The sequence below is a fragment of the Corvus kubaryi genome, unplaced genomic scaffold (genome assembly GCF_017639235.1).
Source record: "Corvus kubaryi isolate FWS band 111438036 unplaced genomic scaffold, C.kubaryi_AGA036_p1.0 split3-73, whole genome shotgun sequence".
NCBI classification, from domain to species: Eukaryota; Metazoa; Chordata; class Aves; order Passeriformes; family Corvidae; genus Corvus; species Corvus kubaryi.
In genome coordinates, this window is record NW_024582091.1 from 7,346,752 (window position 1) to 7,369,525 (window position 22,774).

Here is a 22,774-nt window from a genome sequence, read left to right on the forward strand (position 1 = left end):
CTAAAATATATGAAAAGTACATAGTAACCATTTTGCAGAGAGTATAAATTATATGGGTGGGTCATCAGTATTTTTTCTCAAGTTTTAGTAATGCAGGTTATTAACAAATACATTAAGTCTGTAAGTATAGAAGAGTACATCAGGTTTAACAGCTTGACACGTTTCTTCTACTATGGATACACCAGCGTATTAAAGATCTTACTCATCCAAGAGCACTTCTCACTTGACTTTGTAATAGTCCTGTGTCTTCCAATAAAAAAGACATAGATTTGCTTACGCATCAACATAATTGCAGCTATTACTTTTGGGGATACATTGTTGTTCCTCATCTATTTTTCCCACTATAAAACCCAATCAAAACACAACACCCCCCCCAAACAACAACAACAACAAACCCCAAACAAAATTCCTTTTAGGTCATATCTTGATCAGCTGGAAATCCGCAATGGTATGCTTAGACAACTTGACCTCTTGAGTACAGGCACAGTATCAGGAGGCACCTCTGGCAGTATAAATTTCGTCTGTGTATTTATGTATGCATACTGAGAACGAAATCTATAAAGACAAGCATTCACAGGAAAACAATTGTATTCTACACCCCACAAAAATGTTTTATTTGTCTTCTGGCACCTTTATACATATCTTTCCTGATCTAGAATACTTTTTTTTTCCCCTAAGGGATTTAAATCAATGATATAAAGCCATTTTTTCCAACACAAGTCCCCAAGCAAAGAATGAAAAGCAAAAAAAAAAAAGCAAAATACCTCTCATTGACTTTATGGGCATTCATATTGTTTTATAAACATATAGTATAAAAATGTAGACCAAACTAATCAATATTCCCTAATACTTAATTCCAGAATTCATAGGTTTTCCTGTGTTCTTTTAATTCCCTGAATTTATTTCTGAAATGTTGTAATGTTCTAAAAATACTACTGCTTTTAAAAAACACAGCCATCATTTTTCTCATTTTGGAATGAGAAATGGCAAGTTAATTATAATACATACAAAAAAATTTTATCTCGAGATATACATTTTTCTCTATACCTATTTTACATTCAAAAATGTTAATTATACTTACATACTACAGCTATAGAGATACCTCCTGAGTTTATATGTAAGTGTGATGAAAGGAACACCTGAAATCCTGAAAAGACTATTGTAGTGAGGTGAAACTGTTCAGTTGCTGATCTCCTGTCAGCATTGTAGCAGCCTTCAACCTGCTTCTGTATTGATCTATTAGCTTGTGTGGCAGAATGTGAAGAATAGCCATCTGTGTCAGGTATGGCAGCAGGTGCCATATCAGCTGCTGCTGGATGACAATAAATCTCTTTCAAGCACCTGGCAACTTTGACAGACACTTTTATCTTTGTATAAAAACACCCCACCACCTCAAAAAGTTCTCTGAATAGAAATGAGAACCTCAACAGATAACACCAGCTGATAAAGGCCAGAAACTGACTCCACTGCAGATGTACTGTGAAGTCTAGGTAACAGGGCTTACTCATGAGAAGTTCTTTATCATGCACAGCAGTCATTTGTCTCAGTACAGTATTGCTAATATACTTGTATAAGGCAGAACTTGGAGTAGGATAACAGGTATGTAAAAATAAATGGTTTGTCACTAAAATTTTACAAATTTCTGTTTGCACAGATGTGACTTGTGCCAATAAAACCAAGATATCATCATTAGGGGATTCAAACAATGACAACTTTTCAGCGTATCCATCAGTAAGTCTATACCTGGAGTAGGAAGAAGATATATATAAGAACACTTGATCCAATTGTTTTCAAAAATATTTTAAGGGTCTCACCTACATTTATGAATAGATGTGTTTTGAACTCAGAACTACTATTAACTATATTGGTGAAAAGTAGTTCTTGAGAAACACTACTCTGCTGAATGTTACAGAAAATACCCTGACTTCACCAATGACAGATCTCCATATATGGATCATGAAGTTTTTTCTCCAGTATTAGCTGAACTTTCTCTGTTGTCAGCTGTTTAACAGTAGCTTATCATTTTGTCAAGTTTATATTTGTCTCTTTAAAGAACATAAGTGATGAAAATGATGATTATAAACAGATGGTCTTTGAAGGCAAATAGTCAGACAATATCAATCAAAAAATGGAAGATGAGTATGTGATTCTTGTGAAGGAAAAGGCAGAACAAGCAGTTCAATCAATCAATCAATCAATCAATCCCAACAGATTTCTGTATACCAAATCCAACATTCTCTAAAACTCATTTACTCGTTACTTGTTTATCCAAGCAAAACAGGACTCTTGCTTTTTTTTATAGAAGTAATCACTTTGAAGAGGTATATAAGCAAAAAATTCTGAAACTGTCTGTAAAGAGAATGCCTGATACATGCTATCTGTAAAATAATATTTTTTAGTAAAGTGAAGAGGCCATAATGTAGGTACAATATTCACAATAAAATGCTGCACTTCTGTTGCTTTTGACTTTTCTGCAAATGCTTTTAAAATAACAGGATAGGCAATTTTTGGCTTCCCAAAAACATCACTACAAACAATTAGAATGGCAGAAACTTTGAGAGTTTTGTCCAATATATTTTTAGTCAAAAAACATCTAGATGCACAGAAGAAGAAACACTCAGAAAACATGTGAACTAGGAAAAGAGAATCAAAGTCCCCATGGAGTAAGGCAAATTATCTTTCTCTCCTGCTGACTAGCCAAGGAAGAAGGGAAGATTGGCATTAGGGTCAGAGATTACTGAACACAATATGAAGCATATAAAATTGTACACTCTGGAAAACTAAAAACCCAGCTAAGAGAAAGTGCAATTTTCCTTACTGGATGTGAAAATGCTGGGAAGAATTCTTTTGAGAGAAAAAAGTAATTTTACAGTTACATATAAATGCAATTAAGAAAGGATGTTGGAATAAATAAAAAAGATATAGAAGGGAATAGAGGAAGTAAAAAAAATATTCTCAATAATTAAAATTAATATATTTCCAATATTCTTACCATTTTAGAAGCATTAACAGGGAAAGAAGTTTGATATATATGTTGTTCAGAAGCTCTTTTTACTTACCTTGGGACACCTCTCCTGTAGGAAAATCAGGAGAAACATGTTTAGACCAAAGTTCCATAGACACAGCCAGGGCTGATGGAAGGTCATTGTCTAAAATTTCAGCAGGAAACACTTCAGCCATTTCAGAGCCAATTTTTTTCCTTTGGGGCATAGTAGGTAAACAGGTGATATTGTTTATTCCATCAACACAAAGAAACCCAGTGGAGCAGGAGTGTATAAGACAATCATTGTAATTAAGCTCACAGCTTCGTCCCTGAAAGAGAGTTTTCAAAAAAAAAGCCATTTTTGAAGACAATTTATATTTCATAGTGATGTTAGTTACAATTATTACTTTCTTTTGATTCTAAAATATTGTTTGCTTATATTAAGCTGTTTATGCTTTCAAAAGGAAATATTATGTGGAAAATATTCCTCAACTAATTTAATAGTGTAGTTTTATACATTAAATTTTAACTAAGTGATATTTTGAATCTGTTTATCAATAAAAATAATTTCCCCACAGATTACTAATTGCCAAGAATCAAAGACAGTATTGTCACCAGTAATAAAAACTGGTTAAAATAATAATCTTCAGTTAGTAAGTAGGTTTACAAAAGACTATTTGCAATGGACCTAGCTGTCTAAAAACCTATGGTTTGCTCTGACTTGCCAGCTAATGTGCTTTCTTTTTGTACATTGCAGCCCATTGTTTGTTGTCTGCTTTTACCAAATCCGCACACAGCTCCCTGTTAATACCTTGCATTCACAGATAATGCTTAGAAAAGGAAAAATATAGCAGCAATCTCAAATTGGACCAGGCATTCACTTCCTATTTTTTATCAAGAGTAACAATTCATGGGAAGTCTGAAATATCCTCCCTAGTAATAAAGTAAAAATGTTCATATTCAGTGGTTTGTAAAAAAGGCAAGAAATAATTATGTGAATTAAATGCATTCTTGAAGTGTGAAATAAATATATGCTGAAGTCAGGCTTGGGTTCATTTTATTTTCACTTCTGTTGCAATGAACTAATAGCCTACGTGAAGACAGACAGCTAACAGCTACCCTAGAAGGATCCTACATATTTGGATAACTATTTAAAATAGACCCACTGTCATCCCTGAAGACATACATCTCTGACAATATATCATCATGATATAATTTTGGAGTGAATCTTCTCCTGCAACTGGGGCACATGTAAAAAAAAAATTCAAGCCTTCTCTAGAGCTCAAGAAGCATGTATTCATTCCACACTTTCCTTCAGACAACACGCTTAAATAATCTTTCATGTCTACCTGGCTAACTATTCACACAGAACTTGGGGCAACATATATTTTCTGAGATCTCTGTCAACTCCATTATACTAATTTATGATATTAAGAAACAATAGGAAGGACAAGAGAGAGAGAGAGAGAGGAGGAAATGTAGACATGAAAACTGAAACTACTTTTTTAACAAGTAGTTTAAATTATTCAGGGTTTAAAACAGAAGAGGTTAAATTGAGGGTTTTTGAATGATTTAGATACATTCATTCTTGTTTCAATCAACTTCTTAATTCGTTTTGGCAAGCAGATGAGCTATCTGGTAAATTCATGGCATCTTATAAAATCACTCGCTGTATCGGTATTCCAAAGCACAAAGGAACAACAGGCCAATTTATATGTCAGTTTCAATGCATTTTCTGCTTGCTCTTTTCCAATTCCACACACAGAACAAATGATCGGTTTGAGCAAGATCATAATCATTCTTAATCCTATAAATTTACGTTTCCTTCTGACTTTCCCGTGACAGATTAGTACATTTTTATGACTACTACATTTAATGACGAAGAGCATTTGATTACGATTTTATGACTCATAGAAACAAAGCAGATGTGGATAACCTCCAGTGTGCATGAAGGGTACATTAAGTAGTCATAGATAAACTTGATAGCATTGAAAATGACTGTAAATGCTTTAACAGTTTCCGTGCAGGTGGATGGAATCATTTAGCTTGTGCAGATTTGTATTTAAAAGTAGGTATATGTCTATAGATGCTTCCAGTTAAAAAGTAAACACTTATTTCATATACCACTGGATATGCTTTTCTTCTCAAAATTTATGAGAGATTTCACAACCCATACTTTATGATCCATACTCTGGGTAGCAGTACAGGCACAGACTACAGAAGATTTACATACACACTGTAGCTGGATTTCCTTGAATACTTATTTCTCTGTGAGTTCCACTATTTCCACTCCATACGTACTCATGGTTAGGAACCAGAACCCATTGGGACCTAACAAATATACCTCTTGAGGTGTTTAGACCTTAACTTCTTATCTTTGAAACTGAAGATAGGTATGCTAAAAATCTTTCTAGGTGGTGCTTCCCCCACTGTGTTTTCTTACTTTTATATTCCTTCCCAAAGCATAGTGGAATTTGAGGGACTGAAGATGGAACAATGAATAACAGAATAAAAGCAAAGATGATGCATCTTAAATTTCAGCTGCTTCAAAGGTTTGTTACTTTTCCTTCTGTAAGCCCTTGCTTGTTCTGCAATGCACTGTACAATTAATATTCAAGCTATGTACTAATAGAAAAGCTGCCCCCATGGGTCAAATATCTATTTAGCTCCATCGTCAGTGAGCTATTAATGAATACTTGGGGAAGAAAACAGGAAGAAAACAAGCAGAGCTTGCATCTGGTAACTCACCAAATATACCTTTCCAACTTTTGGCAATAAGTAAATCAAAGACTCCCTAGACCATGGTAACATTCAGAAGAGTAATTTGAATAACAATGAATCTATCCTCCTTCTAACCCATTTTTGTGCTTATTTGTACTTCTGGTCTCTACAGTGTCATGCAACACTGACTTGTACCAATAAATTTTGCAATAATTGGAAAAATAATTTCTCTAAACAAATTTTAAGCTTTCTTTCTGGTGGTTTTATTTGACATTCAGAAGACTTTTTTGGGTGAGACATAAATGCTAAAAAAATCGTGTAACTGATCTTCTCCATTACAGTTGTTCATGTAAGATAAGCATAAATATTTAATGAAAAAAATAAGGTTATTGTAACTGAGGGTCTGACTGTTTCCCATATAAAAAACTGTGTCCCTCAAGTGATATGTCCCTCATCATCACTTGACATTGTTTAGAAAGCCAATCTGCTTTAGAATACAAAAAGAGAGCAGTTACTGTGGTCTGTAGAAAGTTTCAATGGTATCCATTGTACTCTGTAAAAAACACCCTACAAAAATAGTATTCATTTTTATGACATAGTTTTTTCCTTCTCAGGATAGTTTCTCAGTAAATTTAGTCTGATTATTTGCATTTTTAAGATGCATTTTTGACCTACCAAAGCCTTATGGTTAAAAAAACAGACTTTACAAAATTGCGGGCAAAGAGTCACTGGAAAAGAGGGAAATTCCTCATGAATTCCTTGAACAAAGCATACATCATTCCTGTGATTCCACCTAATTCAAGAAGTATATCAACAATTCAGAGCAAGGTTAAAAACAAAAAGGTTTACATACAGTATTTTCTGTGCAATGATGAATAGCCAGGTAAAGGGAAAGGTAAGAAAGATTTTCAGCATCTCACCACAAATCCTGGTTTGCAAAAACAGGAATAACCAAAGCTGGGCTCCTTCTGAACACAGATACCATGTATGCAGGGGTTGGATATGCACTCATCAACATCCAACTCACAGTGGAGGCCTTCCCACCCTGTCAGAAAAAAAAAAAAGCAAAGCAAACCCTAAAGCGAGACTCATTAAAATCTGCATCCATTTACTGATTGTCAGTGGAACAATCAGTAAATGGATGGGAATGGGAATCACCCATTCTCACATATATAGAGATATATACTATGGGATGAATATGAACTTTTTTGGGCTATGGCTTCTCAAAGTAGGAAAAAAATAAAGAAAAAGAGTTAAAAAGATAAACTCTGAGATTACTATACCAGATTAATGAGGAGGACAATTTCTGAGCAAATATATTTTTGTGTTTGAACACCTTGAGATGCTGTCTCCTCACAGGTTCTCAGATTACTAGAAATTTTATTGATATGCATTTCTTATGAAAATCTCCTTTACAAGTAAGTATACCCATACATTAAAGACTAAATACTCATCTCAAAGCTGTGTTTTAGATCATGTAATTGAAGCCTGTCTTGAACTTGCTCCTTGGAGGCTAAGCTGAACTGGAAGCAGTCCATCTGCTTGGTAAATATAAACCCAGAATTCTGTAAAATATGGCTAGTAATTGAAGAACACCAGACCTTCTTGCCATGACATTCCCACCACCCATTACAGATTTGTTTTTTCTTTATTTTACTATTTCTAAACAAACTGACAACAGCACTATAAGCCTCCTAGCAGTCCTCAGCTGATACAAATCTAGTTGCTACCGTTCAGACTTTGCCTCGGACTATACATCAAATGGATCCACTGTTACATTCCAGTCTTGCTTTAGCTGCCCTGGTAGAAGAGCAGCCTGCCCAGCTAAAGACTTCACATCCATGATCCTGCTATTAGTTCCAACAGCTGCTGTTGCTTTTGAGCTGTCTGAAGTGCAGTTAGAATACAGTTTACATCTCTCCATGCTGCTTCTGCACCTGAACAGCCCGAAGCTGCAGCCACAGAACCTGAACGTGCATCTATTATTCTAAGGGTATGGGGCCTGCTACTGGGACAATAGCTGACAAAATTCATGATCCATTACAGAATGCATTTGTCAGAGCTAAATCAATTCCCTTTCCTGGTATCACATGCTGTCACCACATGCTTCACTTTGTTCTCTGGAGGTTTTTGGAAAGCTGCAATCATCTGCCTTGTTCCTATTTCAGTCCTGGTACTATCCCTTTTCCATTTCATTAAATTACAACAGGGAATCTGTTGAGGCGTATATCAGACTATCTGCCCAGTTCTTTCCCATTGTTGCCTTTACAGACCAAAAAATCCCCAATCCCAGCTCCATGTTTCTACAGAAGCTTAGAAGAGAAATATAAGATTTACTATATGTGAACAGTTAAAGCCTGCAAAAAAAAAAAAAGCAGATTTTTTTCCTAAGTATTTCTATATTCTGGATGATATTTTTTTCTTCTAATCCCTTTCTTCAGTTGTGCAACTTTGAAAAAAGTTACTCCTCTCAAAAGTTCCCCTGCCTCTTCAAATTCACCCCTTTTCAGAGCTGTAACCTTATCTCTTCAGCTATTTAAGAGCCTCAAATAACAGTTGAAAATATGGTATTAATTAAAAAAAAAAAGTAAAAATGATGTATATACTTAATGCATGTGGTTCTTTCTCTGTGTTTTAATCTGGTGGACAAATAATTTACAGCTCTTTCACCCCTACTAACGAATGATATTATTAAAAGGAATATAAAAGAAAGGTAGCTTATGGTTGGGTTGGAAGGTGTTTAAAGCATGTTAGCTGTAGGAGTGAGTTCCAAGGCCCCACAGAAGTTTCTCCCACTTATACCAAGAATTTCCATGTTGCACAGGGACAGCAATCACAGTCCTTGGCTAGTAAGCAATTCTTAAATGCCTATTCAAATATCTTTGTTGTATTATTTTAATAAGCTTTAAAAATGAGGGAAAAAATTGGACTTGGCAATGTATTCTATGTGAAGCACTTTAATGACTAAAAAATGCATCTTTTAAGTTTTTAAGTAACTAATATTGGTGGAGGGGTATATGGCCATATGCAGTAACAGGCGCATATATAGTACTGAAGTTAGGTCATGACTCAGATTTTTTAAGATCAGAAAGATCTTTATTATCATGAATTCTGTATGACAAAGTCCAAAAATTTTTCACTCCTTGGTTCATACATCAAAAATATAGTGTTTTTCTGAATTATCAAGTATCTTTTTGACATTAAAAAAAAGTTGCTAAAGAATATTAAGCTGTAAGCAACGTAGCTCTAAGCAACATGTAATTACTCTCTAGTAAGCCAAAAATACTTAAAGTCTTACATTTTAGAGTATCCTTCCTTATTACCAATTAAACAAATTAATAAACTGCCAAATTGACTCTCATTACACATGTATTTGCTTCAGTATCTTCCATACTTTTTTGAATAAGATCTCTTACATATAGTTTTGTAAATTGCCCTCAGAAGAATTCAGAATGAAAAAAAAGAGTAAAATATATTAATATTCAATTCACTATGTGCTTTCTTTTAAATGTAGAACAAGAATGAGTAGAAAGACTCTAGAAAAGTGTAACATATATATGGTCACTTGACTTCAGGAGAGTTTGGTAAGACGTTTTTACTTGTAAATCAAAACAAACAATGTGAACATACTTTGGCACAAAGAAAGTAGATCAGATGTATGGAGATAGCATGGATTAACAGAACATTTATCATCCAGAATATATTTAAACAATCTCTAAAATAATTATTAAGAAACGTTGAGTCACTACTATCACAGAAATTATTCAGCAGTGCTAGTCAGTAAAATAGTAAATAGATTTAAACTGAAAAATTGAAGTTCCAGGAGGCAGGTACTCATATAATTCTTAATTTAAGAGTAACTTATGGAGCAGGATGCTACTTATGTATAGGGATCAGAAATCCTACTTACATTGACAAAAGGATTTTTATTAGCAGACATGACAGGAGACTGTGAGTAGTCTTGAACAGATTAAATTTGTGATTGCAAGACAATGCAGGCTGATTGTGACTTTTGCTTTTGTGTAAATACAAAATCTCTTATATTTTCATAAGCCACTAGACCTGTTTTAGTTGATCTATGCCAGAACTAGAAAACAGTTCCCATGTTTTAAGAAAGTGCCATCTTTCATTCTATTTATAATGTTTTAAAAAAATTCTTTTAATCCCAGCAAGCAGACATAAGCATGGGTACGTCTTACAACAATAACAATAAGGATAATAATAAAAATGTTAGTTAAACTGCTCAGAATTTCTTTTCAGTCAATCTCATTCTACAGGTAGTGAAATTATCTTGCTGTTAAATAGTGACTATTTGACTGTTTGGTCAGTAAGTTACATTAGTAAAGATCATACACAATAAACCTGTCTCTAATAATACTTCAGACTGCCTCAATGAGCTGATTTTACTTTGAAGCCTTTCTAATATGCTTACTAGAGTAGTTAATTATCTTTAGATTTCATTCAAAAAGCTTGACAAAAAGACAGTAAGTTTTTTTTTACCTTATAGTCCATATACAACAAAAGAGCTTGATATGATTTGCCAACTTACTCACTAGTAACACTGATAATTCAAAACTATCATTGTTTAAGATTGCTCTGTCATATGGCAGTTACCTTGTTGACATTTACAAGTGTATCCATTGATATGATCAGCACAGGTTGAGCCATGTAGACAAGGTGATGAATTACACTCATTAACTTCTATTTCACAAAATTGTCCAGAAAATCCAGCAAGACACCTGAAGCAAACAACATTCCAGAGTGTTATACTATGCATAAACATCATATAAAATAGACCTTGTGTGGAAACAATGCGTCCAAAGTATGTGCATTAACAAGACATCATTTATTATTTTCTGTTTCAAGAAGTATTTTACTGGAACACTTCCAAGTTTCATGATGTGATACATGGTGATCTTTTAAGGGATTTATGATGGCAAAATGCATCCAAAAATTTCACATCTGGATCATAATCAAGCATAACAGTCTCAGTTACAGTGTACTGGATCTATCAATGTGAATACAAACCTTTCTTAACGCACTCTTGGGAGACTGTCTACTAAAATAATCTGGCTAAGTACCTGAACTGCAGTCTATGTTTGAAAACCTGCTTGTTGACAAAAGTGTACTATCAAATGTAAACTACAGCATAAAAGCTAATCTTCAGGGATCATGCTTTTATTATTATTCTAGGTATAAAATATTAGTTTTCTTGAAAAAACTCTTCTGTATTTTTGTGGTTGTAAATTCTATGTGATAATTGTTATCAAAATAGTCCCATATGATTTCAACATATAGTTTACAAGACTCACAAGACCTTTAATGAAGTCCAAAAATCCTACTAATCTCATTAATGAAGCACATCTTTGCCTACATACACACAGCTTTATGGATATACTCAAATATGTTCTAAAAAACAGGGTCCCATAATGGTATTAATAACATTTACCCTTTTGAGATGTGTTGTACATGGATATATTTCACATGAAACAATGTTTTCAAAAACTCCTTTTAGTTACCGGCTGGTGCATATCTTGTACGTTGTCTTGGCTCTAGTGAAAAGCATAAAGGTTTATGCCTCACTTAGAAGGAGATGAGTACATTAACAAACTACCTTTGAGTAAATCCAAGTAGTCATGTCACCTGCTCCTCAAGGTGCTACATTGAGTGAATACAACAGATATCATTAGAATGAGGTACCTGCAGTGTCTACCTTAGCTTTCCAGATCGTGAAGCAAAAGAGGAGGATGGACCATGAAACATGTATGTGTGACACCTCCTGAGGGATCATTACACTATGCACCAGGACATATATTTTGGTTTATTTTTGCTTTAACTATTAGACCATGGTTTTTTCATTTTATATCGAATACACTCTAGGTAATGGCAATTTGGAATCTACCAAAACAATGACAACAGAATAGATTTGTCAGTCTGCATCAACTACAGATGACAGCTATGGCACATTGCTTGGAAAATGTACAAACTGGGGCACACACTACTATTTTTCAAATATCTAATAATATATGAGAGAAAAAACATGGAAAATACACCTTAATGAGTGAGCCATAAGCCCACATGTTTTTTGGTTGAAAAACATTTTAAAAAATCCACTGAGAAGATACAGTTTGGTCCTTTGATCTTATTTGTAAATGTCAAAGTCCAGTAGTTAGAACACAACTTCACATACCCAACTGTAATCACCCTAGCATTCTCCTATGCTCGGTGGAATAAGAGATGCAAAGGATGATTCTGCTCACTGTAATCTTAAATAATTTTCTTCATATACCTTTGTCTTCACACTGCCTACATAGTGTATTAAGAAAAAAATATTTAAAATAAATAAATAAAGACCCAAAAAAACCAAATTTGAGGGAGGAAATTCTCCCAGATATGAAAAGGGTGGAAAGAATATTCTACTAGGAAAAAAAGGCAACTAGACATAGGGAATACTGTGCCAGTTTAAATTCAATTTATATTTATCTTTATACTTTGGTGTAATTATAAGTATTTTAATAATAAAAAAGCATTTACAGAATGAACTGGAAGAAATATAAAATTATGTAAAATATCTGGACAGGACAACTACACATATGTGTATCTAAGGTGTGTGGGCTTGATTTTTTTAGTCTGTAAAAGTCAAACATTGAAAAATGCTTGAAAAGTCTTTTTAAGAACTCTTCTGTTGGCTGCTTCGATTTGGCACATTTTGATATGTGGTGTGTATACTTGCTGAGAAGTAGACACCAGTAAAGACTAGAGCAGTTTACTGAGCTCCTGTGGTCATAACTATTTGGAGCAAGAATGATTAGTGGATTAGGTTGCTGTAACTCCCATGGAGAGAATCAGTAGTACTCTGTGTAATTTCCTACTCAGAAAGGCTTGAGACTTCAGAGACTCAAGGCTCTACAAAGCCTTGAGACTTCAGAGATATAAACTGTGTAACCATGGGCCTAACTCTATAGACACTGAGGTAGAAATATATATATATATATATATATATATATATATATATGTATGTATAAATGTTTGGCAAAATAACCTATTCTGTACTGCAGGCTTTCCAAATATTTATTAAGTGTGTAATACCATATAGAGTGATTGTGACACCACCAGAAATAGAAAAGTTATATGCCTTCAAATTGAAATTTAGATGGAAGACATAAACCCATGAAAGCACCTAGATATCCAGTATATCAAGTCCGACATATATCAATATGTACAAGGTACTGTTTTTCCCATGTCAGACAATCATTCAACTTATAGAATACTTTAAAATATTGGAAGCTTTTAACATACTGACATGTTATATTTTTTTGGTAAAAAATGGAATATCACAGTATTCAGTTTGCTTCTGTTCAAAAAGCATGATGAGATGTAAACGATGCTTCACAACTGCGAAGACAGCAATGCTATTAACTAAATTATTCTGAGCAATTATGAAACAACTAGAAGAAAGCTAAAACAACACCTTAGTATCAGCAACTTTCACAGATTTCCCAAAATTGCAATAAACTTTATGCTTTATTAAGAGTTTTAATGAAGTTAGAACTTCTTAGGATATGACAAGCACTTCAATAATTTCTTAACTTTTTGTTCACTCCCACCTTCCTTCATACCTACTCCTTTTTTAAGAAAATTGAATTTTTGTTCTGCCTCTTCACATTCTTACTTCCCTTCTGCCATTTCTTTTAGAACATTAGAAGGGACAGAAACAATAGAATTCAAATACAACTGACATTAGAAAGGTTAAGTAGGTATGGAATACACTTCTTGTGCTATAAATAGAAGTAAACCTAATTGAAATATTTTGGAACTTATTTCTGTGTGGTATTTGGGATATGAACATTCTGCAAATGAAAAACAGGGGCTCTTAGATAGCTTTCATATGAAGGTATGGTCACTGCAAGTCTTGTCTGTTGATTGTCATCTAGTAGAAAGCAATTTATGTCTTTATAAGTAAATGCATATAAGTTTATCAGCAAATAACTCCTAGAGCTTGTCTGATAAAGTAAGATAATGCACTGTCAAGGCTGAGCTTTTAAACTTAAAGAAGTATCAACATAAGATCAATAGTTTGGTACTGAAAGGCAGAAAAAAATAGTGCTAATTTGCTGTAAGAATAATGCATTCACAATTTATTTATGACCTGTTTTTGGGATGTTGGCAAAGATCTTTTTCTTTTCTGTCATTCCCTGCAGATTTTTTATCTCAGATGCTGACATACTGTGGTGCAAATATAATCCCTTTTGTTTTGTGCCTTTATATCAATCATTATCAGGAGTAATTATCTTAATTTCAGCATATGCCAATGCAGTATCTGAACAAAAGACTGAAAAGAGAGAATTAAATGAAGGATTTTGATCTATAACAATTATGGCTATTGTCACAGTAAATTTTTTTGTTAGTAAACTTTCTGACTCAGAGAAAATCTACAAGAATCCAAATATCAGCCAAATTTTTCTCTACAACACTGATTTATATCCTCTTGTAACTCACCACTCTTTGAGTCTTTGTATCTCATCTTTTGAGTCTATTTTTTTTCCCTGTACCCTTTTCCTTCTCTCTCCCTCTCTTTCTTCATCTGCCTTGTGACCTTTTACAGCTTATGAATAATTTGTGAATCAGTGAGATATGAGAAACAGAAAAAGCATGGTTTCTACAACAAAGAAGTTTATTAGGTTTATCTGGGAGCAATGATTAACAGCAATTGTATTTAGAAAAGAACACTTATGCTGTAACCTTTACCTGCCTATGTGACTCAGACAACCTGGTAAAATCAATGAATTTTGTGGACCAGTATGACACTATGAAATTTTTTTGAGATACCAGTTTTTCTTTGTAAGTATTAACCTCGATGACTTTGGTAATGTTTTGCTGATACCTCTCGGTTAGGTAAGTAGGATGTTGGGCAGAATAACAGATCAATATGAAAAGCACATCTCCTGAGCAACTGTCTTAGCTAAAATAGTTTTATAAATGTGCAGTCGCTTTTGACATAAGTCATGATTTTTTTATTTTTCAAATCTGCATTTTCTGTCAAAAATAAATCTAGTTAACTTCTCTACTGTAACAGACCAGATCTGTCACTGCAAATTTACACTGGGATTGCTATACATTATTAACAAGCTATGAAAAGTCACTGGCTAAATGTCATGGACGCTGAGATATAGCGGCACCTTGGGATTCATATAGCAAACAGTTTAGTTTTAATCATCTTGGATCACAAGGTGCCTTGACATTTGCAAGGCAACTTTTTCCTTTTTAACTTCCAGTAGAATCATACCTCTATTATCTCAACCATAATTCTTAACTTCAAATGTGGTAGAAAGTTTTACTGTCTAAATTAAAGAAGTGAAAAATCGATCAAACATGAACCTTATCATTCCTTTAATCGATGCTCATATGCCAGCTTGGAAAGGAAAAAAAGAAGAGCAAGGAAAACCAGATAATTTAACCAGCTTCAGGATTATTAGAGACATTTCCTGTGAAATACATGACCCTTATCTTAGCACTACTGAGGCATGGCCTTCATGAGAAGTATTAGCACTACAAACTTCTGCAGAACCTTTTTAATTTTAAAGGAAAAATGAGTAAGAGCACAGATTCTTTTTAAATATACATATTATTACAACACAATTTCTTAAAGCTTTAAATTTTTGGCACAGGGGAAATTTTTCTACGGTGATAAATAGAAATTCAGTCTTTATCATACTTTACTCTCTAACAGCTAACCTTTTGGATAGTAAATTTCAATTTACTGGAAGCCAATGCATCATTTTTGCCCTTTTAAGTAGGGTTATTCACAGACAAAATATAAAAAACCAAACATTATTTTATTTAACTGACTTTTTTTTCTCAAGATATACAAGAACAAACCAAAATCCTGACATTATCGACATTAGTTTGAAAAGTGAAATGTCTCATTTGAAAGTTATGGTGTGATGTTCATAAAGTTTTGAATGTTCAGATCTTTTTATTTCTTTCAAACTTAGCTGCTCTAATTTCTGTGTGTCCTATTTTCTTATCTTATACATATGTCTATCTGTATTAGCTCAATACAGACATTAAAAAAAAAAAGTTGCCTAATAAATGAGTATTTGTGTAAAGTACTGTCAACAGGTTACACAATGAATGACCACAACCCCCCATTCCTCATTACCCCTAAACCATGTAGGGAAAGGAGAAAGAGGTACAGGAGTTGGGACCAAGAAGTGAAGTTAAGCCTGTGAAAAAGAGATTGATGGGATCATGGGGCAGAGATGTTTTTTTCTGACCATGCTATTCTATTTAAAATTAGCAATAAATTAAATTGTCCCCAAGTCAAGAATTTTAGCCAGTAGTTTCCCTGTGTTTATTTAGACCCCTGGCTTCTCCATCTTATTTTCTCTCCCCATCCTACTGAGAAGAAGGAGTGAAATTCCAGCTGGGTGGGCATCTGGTAACTAGCCAAGTTTAAGCCACTTCTATGGTTCATGCTTTTCCAATGATTTCTACACAAGTACTGAAATTCTCAATTTATTTTTTACCTCAAGAATTCTGTTTATGGCAATTAAGACAAGGACCAGGCCTCTTCACGGCTTGCCAGAACCTTGCTAAGGAACCTATCTTAGAAAATAGTAATATAACATGAATTTACTCATGAACTGATCTGTATTTTAAGTATATTCTGTAAAAAAGCAACCAAAAAAAACAAATAGAAAAACCAAAAAAAACTTTAAGGCCCAATTATAAAATATAATTCTCAGGTAGGAATGATTTTGGTTTGTTTTTTCCTTCTGTTTCTCACAATACTACAGTTGATGACTGTAACATTGAACTTATTCATATAAAAAAACTATTGGCAGTAGAATCTGTTATAGAATTCTTGTTTCGCTTAGCAGGTTGCTGAAACTTTTGCTATATTTGTTTGATTAAAAGTGAGATCAATAGCTATGGGCATGTTACTGTGAAGCTGATAGAATATTTGGAGAGGAAGTTTTTATAATTACCTAGTAAGGCCAAGCTCCTCATTGCTTTAGAATTAACTTCTATGGGCAAATCACTTCAGCTTTTTTCAAAAGTTCCACTATGTAGGTACAAAAATGCTGTTAGTGAGGATCTTCTTGTTATTTTTCTAAGTCCATGAGAGACTTTTCTCTCTCACAGAAGAGGTAGCAGGGAATGTAAACAACCAAGCCACCTGCAACCTTGGAAAGTCTTGTTTATGGTATAGTAGAAAATATTTTGATAATAGATGTTTTAGGATTTTGGCCAATCACCCCCAAGGGGTGGCTGGTCCTTTGTCCAATTAGACTATGAAGAAAAAAGTCTATAAAAGAGTTTGTAAAATAATTAAATAAATCAATCTTGCTGCACAATTCCTGCCTGCTGGATCTTCTCCTCCTCCTCCTCCCTATAGCTGTGGGACACGGTGATATACCATAGGAACCAGGCCTGCGGTAATACCACTATTCCAAGCTTTGCATCATGAATTTTAAACAACTTTCATAGTGAGCTTTACCATGGCCTTCAAAGAACACAAAAAATGTGGGTGCTGGACAGATCACGTAATCAGCTTAGCTTGGTAGAAACTGTTCCATGCAGGTTTTACTGGCTACAGATTTTGAGCTTTTATCATATTAATCTCAGATGCAGGAATTTCCTAAGGAACACTGAAAAATGAAAGTACCACGTAAAGTAGATTGTCTGCTGTGTGGTCATCCATGTTGTCTGAAGGTTGTGGATGCTGCTGATGAAGCAGCAGACAACCCAATCAATGTGTATGATGTTAAATAAATAAATAAATAAATAAATACATGTTCTATCGCTCTTGGAATCTGAAAAATTGATAGGAGGTAAAAAGACCTTGACTTATGTCTTATTGACTTATGTGTGCATATCATGAGCGCATGTGTGTGAACTCTTAGTGATTTCTGGGATCCTGTGCTGGATCAGCATAGATCTTTTTGGTACTCTGGTTTCACTAGCGGGTTAAACTGACTGTCTTCATAAGCCAAAAGACTGAGTTGAAAGTAATATCACTCAGCTGCCTTATCACTAATACTACTGAAAACTGCTTCTCCTGATGTACTTTGAAGCATGTATCTATGGAGAGAACTTGAGAAAGCAGCCACTAAGGAATTTACAGAAGTCTCCTGAGAGCTTTTCTCAGATTATTTTCTCTAAAACCCTTCCCAAAGGTGAGGCTGTAATTGTTAATTTTAGAACACTGACAATGAAGCTTCCCTCAAGCTACAAGTATAGCATATCATGTTGCTTTTTTTATTTCCCTTCCCTCTTCTGTATTATCCTTGGATGTACTGTCTAGAATGAAGCAAGTTTATTTACTCTAAAGTAAAATTCCCCATAGAAGGAAGTAAAAATAAATTATAACTCTCCATGGTGGTGAGGAAATGTTAGTTCTATTTTAAAGAATACTAAATGTGAATCAAAAAGGAAAAAAAAATGGTATTAGCACACTTGAATGTATATTTGATTTTAAAGTGTATTCTTCTACTTTTTCACCTAAAGTTCTGTTCCTATCATATCAGAATCAGAGATCTATAACCTGAAATAACAAGTCATCTTTTTCTCTTTCTGCTTTTTTTTCTTAGATTATGGGAAAAGTAATTCAATGAATAATATAATTTAGAGTGGTATGAAAATAGTGAGAGAAAAATTAGGTTGAAAAGAGCAGTAGCATACATAGTCCAAGAGTTCCAAGTTCAGATCTTGTAAATTTTCTGATTCTTATAGTCAGGAACTTCTCCATATTCATCACTTGTTTATATTGAGTATCTTTGCAAAGGTGAAATGAATTTAAAAAGGGTAATTAATAGTGCCATCCTCTTGGAGAACTACTTTTAGAACAGAAGCTACAAACCACAAGGTTGGGACCTTATCCAAATGTTAACACTAACAACCAGAACCTACCATAGGCTTACAGGAGTCTCTGACTGGTTAAAGACATCAGACATTTGCCACTGGGTTTTGACCCCATCTCTACCCCTTATTATTACCTATGAATTATATTCACACTGATAAATGTAAGGAAGAATGAACTGATACATCACCACTTTCTAAAGAATGAAGGAAAGAGAAGCAGCTTATCCTTTATCCTCTTGGAAGAGTGACCCTATCAGCACATTGAGCTGGATACTCCAGTGCAAGGCATCCTTCTTCCCGGAGGAGGAATGTTGCATGTAAAACCCCCAAACAGATTCAGATTGTTTAGACAAGATAGGAGCTGGAAGCTTTGCAATTTTTCAGCTTTCTTCTGTGCTTGTAAAAGAGTTAATAGAACAGAGAACTAATTACGTCTATAGAAAAGAAAGAAAAAGACCATGGAATCATAAGACAGTAAGGACTATATATAGAGATTTATTCCTGACTATAATAATGTAAGTGCAGTGTGGGCTAAATAAAACTACTTTTTAACTACTTTGGACACACAGTGTTACTCTGGACATTGTCTACACTTTAATTAATGTATGTAAAATAATGATCTTTATTCTCAAAGAATGTTTTGGGACAATCACAACTCATACTAAACATTTGCTAATAAAAACTTCCATTCTTTCTAAGGTCATTCTCATTATAAGAGACCTTAAACTTTCTCAGTCCACTTGGATTCAGCCTTTATTTTCCCTATGAGAAAAGTAGATTTTACTGCCAGTAAAAGCTCCCACTGTGCTTAACATGGACGTTCTTATTAAGTGATAAATTATGTGCTTGCTAAATCACAGTTGGTGGGGTGTGACAGTGTTAAAGGAAAGGTTAATCTGTGGAATATCAGGCTAGAATGAATACAGTAAAATAACCAGAATGACTAAGCCTTGATGAAAATATATTAGAGTTAACACACTCCTTTCTTTATTTTATTAACCTACCCAATTGCAAAGTATATGCATTTCTTCACACATCACTAGTGTGGGCAGAATTAAAGGAGAAGCAGGAATGTGTATGTGTGTGTGTGCACGTGTCCTTGCAGAACTGATGAAAAGCCACCATTCAGCTGTTTGCTAAAATAATCGATATTTGCAGTCAGATTTCATATAGAGGAAAGCTATCATCTGGTCAATCCTTTCTCAAACAGAAGTTTCTCTAAGCTTTTTACTAACAGTTCTTCTACATAAAGGAATAAGTTAAGACAGGTCCTTAGCTGATATAAACTCTTAAAATATCCATTGATATATCTCTCTGCTATCCAGGCACTCATTCAAAATCCTGGATACAGCAAAACAGATTAATATCAGACACCATTTTCCTATTCTTCATTTACTTGTTTAATTTCCTTGGTTTAAATTAGCTCCTGTGTGTGTGACTGTGTGTACATGACTGTGTTGAGAACCATGAACATGAAAATGGAAGATTTTAATTAGTAGAGTTTACAAAATAAGTTAAGAGTTTACAAAATGCTACAGGCGATGTTACCCAGAGAGTTAACCCTTCTGATAGAAAATGTTCTGTACTACTTCAGTTTAATTTTTTAAGTACTATTTAAGACCTCTGTACTTCCCAACTCTGATAATACAGATAAAACATTCATAATGCAGAATTGTGAGCACCTCATTAGCAGGCTGCTATTTACTGTCAAGACCAACCTCCCTACTCCCCATAGTTTATTGCTAGAATCCCCAGGGATCATTTCACAGTGGCTGTCTCAGCTGATTCTTAGTGTTAGTCATTTTGGCTATGAATTGTTCAAAAATAAGTGAACTGTAACAAATTCCATTTCAGAATATATTCTCAGTTTTACAAATAATATCAACACAGTTTGTCCTGTGTCTCACTTTTGTAGTCCTTTAGCTCAGTAAATATGGTATTGCTGAACAAGAAACCACAGGGTTTGTTCTAACACGGCAAGGCTGTAGACTGGGGCTTATCAAGCCTGATTTGTCTGGCCTTGTCTTACGCTTGCCTGGAGCTTTGTTTTAGCTTTTTTAGGTCTAGTAGACTCTTATCTAATTTGTTCGAGTTTTGCTTTTCTTTGTACAATGGTGTGCTGGTATGTCTCTTTTTATAATAATTCCAATATAGCTCAGATAGTGATAACAAGTACTATTCCAGTGACACATTTTTTTGCGCACAGAATAAATTATGTGGTGTTTTAGAACACAAGTACTGCATAACAGTTGATGCCTTGAAAAATATAAACACAGGATGACAGATGAAGGCTATCAGAAAATGATCACTGAATAACTACTGATCATTGAAGAGATGATACATTTGAAGCTGGGTGAAAATGTCTTTAGGAGTAACAAAAGACAAGCTTCCAACATACATAAAAACACCACTTACATAAAAAAATGCAGATGTAACACAGAAAAACAAAAGAAACAAGGTATAGGACATGTTAGAAAATGCTTAAAAGTGTCCCCTAGTATAAGCCCCTCAAGTACCAGAAAGAAGCAGCCCCCGCTGCATTCCCTGGGCAAAGGATTCAGTATAACAATGCACCATAACCTTTCTCCCTGAATCAAACCAATGGAAGTATAAAGTTTTTTTATCAGTTTCAAGCATTAAACTATTATTACCATGGTTGAACTTCAGTACTTGGATAACTTGCATGGTAAGTCTTAGTACTTCTCTAACTAGATTAATAATACATTTTTGGCAAGACTTTTGATTCCAATTAGACCTATAGTAAATTCTTGACTTTACATACAAAGCATGTCTCTTTTCCAGTTGAGACACTGAAGTTTTAACGTGACATACTGGGACAGGCAAATGGACTTAAAATTTAATCAAACCTTTTTTTTTCCTCATCTCTCTCTAATATCTCTAGTGCATTCTACACCTACAGGCTCAGCCAGGTACTTCTAGTATCAAGCACTGTGAAATTCGGAAACACTGACAAAAACCAATCCCTTCCAAACACAGACTGACTTACAAAAGTGAAGCAATAGTGTCACCTGGAAAAAATGCTACTTCACAGAATACCAGGTTGGAAGCAACCTGAAGGATCATCTAGTCCAACATTTCTTGGCAAAACATTGTTTAGATAAGATTCCTCAGCACCCTCTCCAGCTGAATCTTAGAAGTATCCAATGTTGTCCAATCCATCACTTCCCCATCAAGATTATTCCAATGGCTGATTGTTTTCATTGTGAAAAATTTCCCTTGTGTGTCCAATCAGAATCTCCTCAGGAGCAAGTCCTGCTCATGACCTCTCATCTGTTCCATGTGACACCTTGAAAAAAGAGTCTCCACGTTCTTCGTAGCCACCCTTTGGATACCAGAACATAGTAATAAGGTCCTGCAAGCCTCTCACCTAAGCCTTCTTTTCTCAACTGACCATACTCAGTTCTCTAAGCCATTCCTCATAAGGCAGGCTTACGCATCCGTGATCATGACTAATAACTGCTACTGTTTCTTTGGCTGAAGTGAGAAACACTGAAAGTTTTCCCATGGTGGTGATCAGGGAAGAAGGCTGGTGAACTACCACAGCAAGAACAAACTGTGATATATAAAAAAAAGCCCTTCATGACTAGGAAAAACTCATTTGAAATCAAACCTGTTACATTAGATTCCCCAAAAGCATGATCAGACAATATTGAAACCTGTCCAGATTACTGGCATCCGCAGCAATTTCTGCAGTGCAGATATTTTAGGAGAGCATATAGCTTCATTTAATAGTAGTAGAGAACACTGTTAAGTCAGTTTATTTATCAGGGGACACATTTGACTGCCCTCAATGTAGCTAAAACTTAAAAACAACATTTCCACAGCAAGTCAGATCATCTTTTTGAAAGGATGGACAAAGCTATAATGGTTCTTGGAGAGCTAAAAACACAATAAAAGAAATCAATGGGAAAAGAAAGAACTGTGAAGAACCATCTGTGCAAACATTCTACTGACTCTGCTATTTGTAAAGCATTTATTCTTTATTTCAGACGACTGTTGAAGAATCATATAGAATAATACTACATGCTGCTTCTTGGAAAGATTGCATAGGTGTCAATGGGGATGAAGCAAGAGTTGTTTTTTAACTAAGAGCTCCACACAATACTAGAACCTTAGTTGATTTTCATCTTATACTGTGTAATTACAAGATCCTGCATAGAAACAAAAAAAATCTCTAGACTT

General features: G+C 34.4%; 1 protein-coding gene across 1 annotated transcript in view; it reads right to left on the minus strand.

The window, feature by feature from the left end:
- Window positions 1-22,774, minus strand: part of EYS (eyes shut homolog) — an 854,603-nt gene that overhangs the window by 345,061 nt on the left and 486,768 nt on the right. Inside the window, exons 30-32 of the mRNA XM_042016808.1 lie at window positions 10,319-10,443; window positions 6,625-6,749; window positions 3,060-3,312 (exon numbers count right to left, since the gene is read on the minus strand). Coding sequence (XP_041872742.1) covers window positions 3,060-3,312; window positions 6,625-6,749; window positions 10,319-10,443 — 503 coding nt within the window. The remainder of the gene's footprint in view (window positions 1-3,059; window positions 3,313-6,624; window positions 6,750-10,318; window positions 10,444-22,774) is intronic.